General features: G+C 37.4%; 1 protein-coding gene across 1 annotated transcript; it reads right to left on the reverse strand.

Annotated features, from left to right (window-relative positions):
• Positions 1–1,509: 1,509 nt before the first annotated feature.
• On the reverse strand, positions 1,510–5,948 carry LOC131309585 (uncharacterized). The gene is made up of 2 exons (XM_058336200.1): positions 5,769–5,948; positions 1,510–1,915 (listed from the first exon to the last, which is right to left on the reverse strand). The coding sequence occupies exons 1-2, from the start codon at positions 5,946–5,948 to the stop codon at positions 1,649–1,651; spliced, it is 447 nt and encodes a 148-aa protein (XP_058192183.1). The 3' UTR covers positions 1,510–1,648.
• Positions 5,949–10,148: the final 4,200 nt, after the last annotated feature.

The raw sequence follows: 10,148 nt of genomic DNA on the forward strand, positions 1-10,148 counted from the left end.
TGGCTATTACAGACCATCCATGCAAGAAAAATGTCAAAGTTTAGTTGGCAGAAATCGAAAAGTACAACAATTTTTATCCAAAATCTTGCTGAATACAACTGTATTGTCTAATTTTATCTATGGTTTCCGAATGGAAGTTACAAGTGTTAGTTACTATATTGAAGAGTCTTGTAAAACCTGTAGACGATTGAAATCCTATATTTAGATTGGAAATATTTTCTACAATAGTGTATATAACTTGGAGGAGTTAAAGTAATTTAGAATAGAGAGAGTAATCGATTGGAAAATTTTGTAAAAACGTAAATAAATCAAGCAATGAAATTCCAAAAAAAAAAAAAGTAAGAGCCAAAAGTTAACCATTCAAAACAATAAGAGCCAAAAGATTAAAACAATTTATATAAATATATATAATATATATGGTTCGGTCGGTTCGGTCGGTTCGGTCCTCGGTCGGTTCGGTCCGCATTCTGTTCGGTTCGGTTCGGTCGGTATAGATTTCCAGAAAACCGAGACCGAACCGACCTAGGTTCGGTTCGGTTCGGTCCACCCCGAACCGAAAAAAAACTCCCTTGGACCGACCGAAGACCGAACCGATCGGTCGGTTTTTTCGGTCTTTTTCGGTTCGGTCGGGTTCGTAACAGCCCTACTCATAGCACAACTCCTTATTTGTTAAGAAGGCAATTTCAAGCTCAAAAATCATGTGCTTACGCAAATAATTTTCTTATCAATATGGATCTTGTTTGATAGATCTCATTGAAATCTTTAATACGGTGCAAAAAAAATTGATTTTCTTTTTTTCATTTACATTATTTTTGAGTTTGAAAATGTGAAATAAACTTTTTTCCAAAATAAGTACTTATTTTTTAAGAAGGTTTCCGGAACGGGGCCTTAGTCTACAACATCAAAAATAAATGCGACTTGTAAAAAATCTAACGGAGACAACCATTAACCTAAGATTACCTACTAGTCAACGAAAAAATAAAAAATAAAAACACAGCTTAAAAATAGGACATTGAAAACTTTCAATTTCGAAGCAAGCCCTATGCCTGGGTTTCTACCTTTTATTTTCCTTGGCTTGCCTCATCCATCCTCGCCACATCCACAACGGCCACACCCACACACGAAACCTTCTCCTCTCTCCCTCTCCCCTGGAAACCACAAACTCAAGACCACTGCTCCAAACATCCATCTAAAATCATCTGTTAAGTTTTCGACCAGAATTCTATTAGGGGTTTCCTTTTACTTAAACATTGGGTCTACAATGGAAATTTCAGAAATCTTGAAGGAATCTAGATGGGGGAGGATAATCTATTCATAGATTTTGAATGCCTCATTTCGTGTGAATGTTACTATTTTATTATTTTCCCTTTGTGCTTCTTGATTTTGTGTTGAGTGGTCAAAAGGGCACCAAGTCCGACCGAATGAGTGGACGGTTTCGACCCAAAGGGTATTTCGAGTTGGTCGGGATCAGAAAATACAGTCATCAACAGAAAAAATAGAGAGAGAGAGAACCACAATCACACAAAACCCATTACACATTCATATAAAAATCTGCATATTCCAATCGCAATCGAATCCCCTAAATCCTAACCCCAGGTTTTCAAACACATCAGTGCATTACTACGTTTCCTATGAAAAGCAAGTAGCATCAAATGAGCTTAAAAGGGAAGGGCCAAGGGGTGGACCTGGGCACATCGACCTTGTCTTTAATCCGCTCGATCATCTTCTCCTTCTTCAGCCTCGAGTTTCCGTGCGATTCCTTGAACCTCTTCCCTTTCTTCGTCCTCTTGTCCCCGCGTCCGCAGAGGATCGGCGCCCCCGCCGCAGCCAGGGGGTTGACGGTGACTGGTGAGTGAGAGAGAGAGGAGGGGTCGAATCGACGATCAACTGAGAGAGAGATGGGGGGTATGATCGTCTAAGAGAGAGATGAGGGGCCAAATCGCGATGGACTGATGTGTGTGTGTGTGTGTGTGAGAGAGAGAGAGAGAGAGAGAGAGAGAGAGGGAGGAGAGGAGACGTCAGGCGCCGATCGTCTGAGAGATAATAGGGGTTTGTTTTTGAAAGGCAGAATGGGGGTTTATGGGTCTGACCGTTGTGGATGTGGGCCATGTGGCGGTGTGTGAGAAAATAAAGATACAAAAATGAAAAGAAAATATGAAAGAACGGTGAAAGAACGGTGCCCACAGGGCGGGACACTGCTAACTTCTAACTCAACCACGGTTTACTCACCCAAAGCCAAAAGGAGAAAATTTGCTTGAGATCACAAACTTTGTTCGATTCACCGTTTAGTTTTAGTTTTAGTTTTGTTTTTAATCATTATCATATTTTTTTTTCCAATCATTACTATATTTTTTCAATTATTACCCCAATCATTACCTCTATCTTCAATCATTACTCTATTTTTCTCTCCACCCACTACCAAAACTAAACTAAACTAAACTCCCAACCAAACACAACCAATAATACTAGTACTGCGCCCTATCATACGTTCACACTCACATGGGTCCCGCACACTACTACATACTCTAGTGTGCTGGATCAACCTCTCATGTAAGTGTGTGTTTGGATACACCAAATGTACATTATGTTGTGTGGAACCCATCTCAAGATTCTACACGAATTATCGGAGCCGCTCAATATATTTAAAATGTATTTTTTAAGAGTTTCTTTTAAAAATCATCTTAATTAAATATCGATAAAGACTTAATAAGTAGTATAAATGAATTCAACTTTTCACATCTTTGGGAGTTCAATTTTGTTTTTTGTTTTTTATCTGTAGTTCAATTTTTTGTTCACCCACCTTAAAAAATAGGTGAATATTACCCACCATGTTCCCAGTCAAATTTTGATATAGCTAATTTTTTGCATGGATCCTTAAAAAAATATTAAAGTGGCGGATGAAGCTCAAGTCAAAGCGAATAAGTACAAATGAGTTGCTTCATTGTGCCTCTTGTGTGCATTGTTGTGTGAAACATAAGAAAAAATGAAGTTGCTAGAAACATTTGGAGTTGAAATTTTATTTCCAAATTCCCATCCAAATAATGCAAATGCACCAATCATGCTTCGAGTTAAGAATTGTGGAAACAACATGAGACATATAATATAACACATACACGGGGGAGATTGCAATTGAAGCGTTCTCTCTCATAGAGCACTTTGAAGCCCAATTAGTTTAACTATTGATTGTGGGTTAAGTGACAGCTACCCACAATTGATAGGGATTTTATTATTTTTAGCCTTGAAACTTTCTTGTTATTCTTTTTCTAAAGATTTCAATTTAGAACATTAAAAATTCTTTTAAATTAGCAATTTTTTTTTTCAACAATGAATACATTGTGAAATATTGGTTATGCATATCTGAAAACAAAAAATTCTGAATATATTTTTGCAAAATTGGGTTTGGACTCGGGGAGAGAAAAAAAAAAAAACAAGGGTTAACACTCCATGAAAGGGAAGGCCAGGGTACTAAATTTCTAACCATTTTACTCCTTAACTAAAGTAGGTTTACCCCAATTTTGAAGTACAATAAGACCCAGGGCCGGTTGTGGAGGGGACTCTAAATATCCATAAGAGAGGTATAAGGTTTGAGTTAATGGAGCAACATATTGACATGCTATTGATTGTACGAGCATCTGCCCTGCCATTCTCCAAGCCATACCCTTAATTTGGATGCCCAAATGTTTGAGCATTTCCTGTAGGTCTATAAACGAGCCAAATCGAGCCAAATCCTGTTAAGTTCGGCTCGAGTTCGTTAAGGTACTAGTTTGGCTTGGGTTCAATTCGAGCCTGAACAACTTGGCTCAAGTTCGGCTTGTTAAAATTTTTCAAAGCTCGGGTTCGGCTCGGTCAAATTCGTTAAGGTACTAGTTTGGCTCAAGTTGGGCTTGGGTTCGATTCGAGCCTGAACATCTTGTCTTGAGTTTAGTTCATTAAACTCAAACAAACTAAGCTGAGCCGGATCTAAGCTCAAATTTAGCTCGTCAAGACTCAATTTTGATTCGTCTCGGCTCATTAAACTCAACCGAACCCAAACTCTCTCATTGATCGTATAAAATTTGGGAGAAAAATAAGTACTGAATTACAATATATAACCTTGAAATTTTTTATATTTATAAATAGAGCCCTAAAGAATAATTAATTATATTTAATTACAGGTTCGCGAGCTTAATCGAGCCGAATACTATAAGGTTTAGACTCAGCTCATTTATCAAACAAGCCTAACATTGAGGTTCAGGTTTGGTTCATTAAATAGACTAATCGAACTTGAACGAACCCTTACTGAGCCGAGCCTCGAATAGTTCACGAATGACTCAGTTCATTTACCGTCCTAATCTCTGGCCAACTTTGGCTAAGGCAATTTCTGCCACATCAGCCTTCCCACCTCCATTTTCAACTACCAAATATATAACAAATCAAATACTGTAGAAACAAGAAAATAGATTTTGAACCCACAAAAAATAACAAGACAAACTCTTCTCCAAACATTGAACACCCAGATTTTGTACCCAAATTGGCACTCATAAAATAAAATTTCGGATTAACAAGAAAACCTAAAAAAAAGAAAACCCAAAAACTAAAAACTGTATTAATTTTCTTTTTCTAGTGGAGGTGGTAAGTGGAATTACTGTACTACCCTTCCGTGTTAAAAAACAAAACCTAAAAATGGTATATTTTTTTTTGAACTACAATTCTCAAAAAAGCACCGTAGATGACTAAAATAAGAAACAAGAACTCATCCCAAATCGTAACTCCCGTCGCCGGACCTCCAAACATCTCACCACGGACGTTACTTCCCTTCCCAAGAATCACTGGAGAGCTCGAGTTGTACGAGAAAGTGAGAGGAGACAAAACGGACGCGGGGGGCTGCTGTCCCCGAGGGGACAGCAGCGTGCTGCTGCCCCAATTTTGGGGCCCACCCCGGTTTCGCTCCGATGATCTGAATCGTTCATTTTGTAGAGCTCGTCGAGTAGAACAACTATGCAAAAAATCAGCTTAATTGGATATCATTAAGTACTGATCGGAGCCCATATAACTCTTAGTCCATGGGTTACAGTGGATTTGATCCAGTGTTTCGGATCCATTCTTTTTAAGATAAAAAGGTTCCGATCAAGTACTTAATGATATCCAATTAAGCTGATTTTTTGCATAGTTGTTCTATTCGATGAGCTCTACGAAGTGAACGTTTTCGATCATCGGATCGAAACCGGAGTGAACCCCGAATTCCGGAACAGCAGCACGCTGCTGCCCCTAAGGGGACAGCAGCCCCCCTCCCTTCAGACAAAACAGGGTGAAAGAGATCTTAAAAAAAAAAATTTGAGTTTCGGTCATAATTTTGTTTTTTCGACTCTTCTTGTCGAAATGAATTAATATTCCATAAAAGTTGGACGGAGTAACTACAGCCAAGCTCAGTTTGAAATCACCATTTTGTCCCTGCCGAGGCGTCAGCAACAAGCGAAGAGAGAACTCGTCAAGGATGTCGTCGATGTCATGGGCTGCATCTCTTACTTGTTTCACCCACGTTTCTGTTAAGGAAATAGAGTCTCACATTGCTTGGGAGTGGAATGGGTGATCACTTAATAACATTTGGGACCTCTCCACTCATTGTCAATTGGCTTTGAGATGGATATAAAGTTTCCACTTGATAACATTTGGGACCTCTCCACTCATTGCCAATTGGCTTTGAGATGGATATAAAGCTTCCATTTAATAACATTTGGGACCTCTCCACTCATTGCTAATTGGCTTTGAGATGGATATAAAGTTTCCACAGTTTCGACGCCTTTTTCCGTTTCAATTCTTGATTCGGCATCGTGCAAGAAAGATCTCATGCTTTCCAAATCATCACGTAACTCGCTAACTCCCCTCCTGACTCCGCCGAGGAATTGAGCTTCTTGTGCTAGGAGCGATGCCAACTTTTCCACCACCACTTTCACTGCAATACTTGCCATGTTACCGTCTTCAAAATGGAATTTTTTTCCCTTGGTACTGGATAGGTGTTGGGGATTAATGAAGATGAGGATTGGTGAAAATTAGTTAAGTCAAAGTCTTGCTAGCTAGTTGCTCACCGGCTACTTTTGAAACAAACGTGGCTACTTTTGAAGCAAACGTGCTACGATGCACCGCACCAAATCAAACCACAGCATAAGGCCATCACACTTCATGTGGGGCTTACTTCCCAAAAAATCCAAAAAAAAATACCTACCCTTACGAAATTAGAAAGCATTCCATTGGAGCTGTTTTTTACGAAGTTCCATAACTAATGCTGTGATTGGTTTGGTATTTGAAAAATAATAGGAGTAATAAGTTGAGAGAAATAGAGAGAAAAATGTTGGAAGTATGGAGAATTTTTTGAAAAGGAAAGAGAACAATGCATAAATATTCTAAAATTTATAAATATTTTTATATATTTTTGTGGGACTTAGAATAGACCCCACATGACATACAGTGGTCTTATGCTATGGTTTCGTACCGTGGCTTTATACTTTCAGATTGGAAAATTCTATAGTGCAAGGCCTTCAAGGCATCCTGTAGGGCACACACGAGCCATTGATTTTGACAATGAATGGTTGAGATATAATTTTTAATTATGATCGGTAAGAATCATTTATTACTGGTCATAATTGATTTTTAATGTAACGACCCGGATTTTTACTCTATTTTTTTTATACAAATTTAAAATGTTAAATACTAATTCAATAATTAGTTAGATTAATTAACTAAAATACATTATTATGTGTATATTGATATTACAAACAAAATCGTATATGAAAATTATTATACTTTAGATATGCACACATTTATATTAATCCCTTATCCTTCCTAACTAAACCCTAAAAACCCTAACTAAAATCCTATCCAAACCAAACCCATACTTATCCCACGTTTCCACACTCCGTTCCCACGTTCCCTACAACAACCAATCCCTCCCCCATTCCCCATCTAGTCGGCTGAGATAGTGGAGAGAGGGAAATAATTTCTCCTCCTTCTCCTGTATTACTTTCTCCCATTAATTTCCATTCCCCATTTTTTTGTTCCACTACGAGAGAGAGAGAGAGAGAGAGAGAGAGCATTAATAACTCCCTCCCTTTTCTTTTCTTTTTTCCGAGAGAGACAGAAAGAAGAAGAAAGCAAAAGAAAGAATAAGAAGGAATAAAAGTACTACCGTTGCGGCCACCAAGCCCTGCTTCCGAATCCACCATTTTTATCCGTTCTAGCTAGAACTCCAAGGATTAAGGTAAATTTTTCATTACCCCGTAACTCTAAGTATATTGGGTGTATTTTTAGATATTATTGTGGTTTTCAGTGAACCCATGTAAAGAAACTCGATAATGTGAAGATCTGTTTCGAAACAGCCCACCGGTGACGCGCACGCGACCCCTTACCCTACGATCGCCACCCCTGTGCTCATGTTCGTGAACTTGATTTCTGGATATAAACCCAGATTTAGTTGAAGTTGATTTTAATATGTCATGCCCCATTTTGCCTACTGTTTGCTATTACAATATTGAATAATTGATTGGTGGACAGAAATTCTTGAACTCTAGATTATTATATTAGTTATCTAAATGCCTTGAGTAATAGATAGGTATGTACATACGTAGAAAAGAAAAGAAAAACTAATAATAATAAAATGGAATGATCAGTACAAATGTTGTTATGCAGATTAGTGTATATATTTTATAACTCTTATATATTAGAGTGTTTATGTATCAAATAGATTTCATAAGAAAGTAGATATTTCACAAAGTATAAAAAAAAAAAAAGAAGAAGAAGTAGGTTCTAGTATTAGTGAAGAATGAGTTTTTTTTTAATAAATAATTATGTATAGTTGTGAGTGACACTCAAAGTAAATATTTAGGAACTATTTTTCTTATAAAAAAAATGAAAACTGATGCAAATCAACGTTGTCGATTAATGTGCTTTAAGATAACCCAACTTCAACTCTTATAAAACTTTAACCGAGTAAAATTAGGAACTTACCTCAGACTTCTATGTTACAAAATTTAACCTTAGGCTTAACTAACTAGATTATTACAATAACATGGTTTACGAAATAACTATTCACTCCTCAAATAATGAAAATTACTAAAATGAACCTATGTGCAAAATCCTAATGAAACCCAAAAGTCACCGGGACAAATCTGAATACTTTATGTGAAATATTTTTGTGTCTTTTGAACTGTCGATAACGTATTGTTTCAATGACTCGTTATGAATTATTGTTATTATTGATCCACTTGCAAATACTTTGGTATTGATACATATTGAAATTGCTGTGAAGTTAGTTTGGACTTAAGCTCACTGGATGTGGGTGTGCGGCGGTTCAGTTACCCTGTATCTGTAGTTATATTATGATTTGTTTACTCCTTATTTGAAATGATTGCTTTGTTGATTGAACTGAGAACGTAGAAAGGTCATTAGAGACATTAGATGAGTTGTGGACTTAGAGAACTTATGCAGACGTCGTTCTAGTTAGTGGGAAAAGGAATCAAATGAAAGGTTGTGGGCTTAGCAGGACCTCAGGGGTAGCTTGACAGGACCTCGTGTGATCGGGGGCAGCCTGGTAGGACTTTTAGGGCAGCCTGAAAGACCCGGTGTGGTTAGGGTGGCCAAGCAGGACCTCAGGGGTAGCCTGGCAGGACCTTAGGTATTAAGGGTAGCCTAGTAAGACCTTGAGGGCAGCCTGATGGACCTAGAATTGTGGGGGTGACCAAGCAGGAACTCAGAGGTAGCCTGGCAGGACCTCAGGTATTGAGGGTAGCCTAGCAGGACCTTGAGGGCAGCCTGATGGACCTCGAATTGTGAGAGTAGCCTACTAGGACCTCGCGTTATGGAGGGTAGCCTAGCAGGACCTGTAATGTATATCCAGTGAAATTCTGAATTTGGAACGTGGTGAATACTGCGGTGTTGGAATGATTATAGAAGTTGAGATTTTGGAATTTACTTAAGTTGAGATAGTTATATAATGAAATAAGTTTTGTGCTATTCAATTCTTACCTCCTTTTATTATAAATGTGATTGTTTGTAGAGTAATGGTTAATGGGTAAGATTTATCTACTGAGTTTCAAAAATCATTATAGTACCGTTGGGCTGGCATTTCATGTCAGGTAATCAGGAGACCGAAGAGCAGAATCCGTTGCAAGACGATCCGTACCAAGGTAAAGACCTCCCTGCTGAGGAAGGGGAGTTTGTTGAGCCTTGGAGGCCATACCCTTAGAAGCTCTGTTAATTTGACGTACTATTATTTAAATTTTCATAAGTGTTATCACATTTGTCAAACTCTATTTCATTTTGTTGGTTTGTAAGACAATTAAGTTGATTTGAATTTGGTATTTGAGGTTTCCGCTGCTAAACTCTGTTTAATAAAATTTCGTTTCTTATATATTAGTTTTATAAATTATTAAATCAGTTGAAAAGGATTTAATTAACGTGTCCGAAAATCGGGACGTTACATTTAATGTGTATCGTTGATTGATGAGATTGATGGCTGTATGCCATCCTACACGTGCACAACACGGAGGTGCACTACAGCACCCCGGATCCCATTATTCTGCTTTTCAAATAATTTAGGTGCAAAAAAGGTCGTTGTGGAAAATAGTAGAGTCAAAGTCTTGACAGTTGCTCAGCACCCACTTCTCTTTCAAATAGAAAAGTGTTAGGTACAAAGAAAGTGTACTAAAAAATTACCAAGAATACACTTTTAAAGGTATTTATGAACATTAATACATTTTTTGAAACCCCTATTCTGGGTGATTTTTGGGTATATTTTCTTTGTACTTAGCATTCCTTAAATAATTTAGATTCATGTATGGTACTTGTGGTCTCCTGGTATCTACATTACTTAAATGAGAGATTAAGAGTGTGTTTCACTAACTCAAATAAGTACTTATTTGAAATAGGAAAACTTAAGCAGGGAACATGCCCTATATAAATACTTCAATCCTCATCCTAACGTGTTTAAAAACTTATATTTTCATCCCCAAATTCAAATAAATCATAAAATAGGGGTCCTGTTTTACATAAATACTTTAAATCCTAGATAAATTTTATCTGTGGCGTTTATATAATGAATTATATCTACAAATATCAATTGGTATATTTTGTGATCGATTTTCTGAAAATGAATTAAGAGAGAACTTCTATTGTAA

The sequence above is a fragment of the Rhododendron vialii genome, chromosome 12a (assembly GCF_030253575.1).
Source record: "Rhododendron vialii isolate Sample 1 chromosome 12a, ASM3025357v1".
NCBI lineage: Eukaryota > Viridiplantae > Streptophyta > Magnoliopsida > Ericales > Ericaceae > Rhododendron > Rhododendron vialii.

Bases quoted from the DNA above. Each gene is read 5' to 3' on its own strand.
- LOC131309585 (XM_058336200.1), bottom strand. From the start codon at position 5,948: ATGGCAAGTATTGCAGTGAAAGTGGTGGTGGAAAAGTTGGCATCGCTC. The intron at 1,916-5,768 runs GTGGAAACTTTA...TCTCTCTCTTAG, and splicing joins CGGAAAAAGGCGTCGAAACT to ACGATCATACCCCCCATCTC.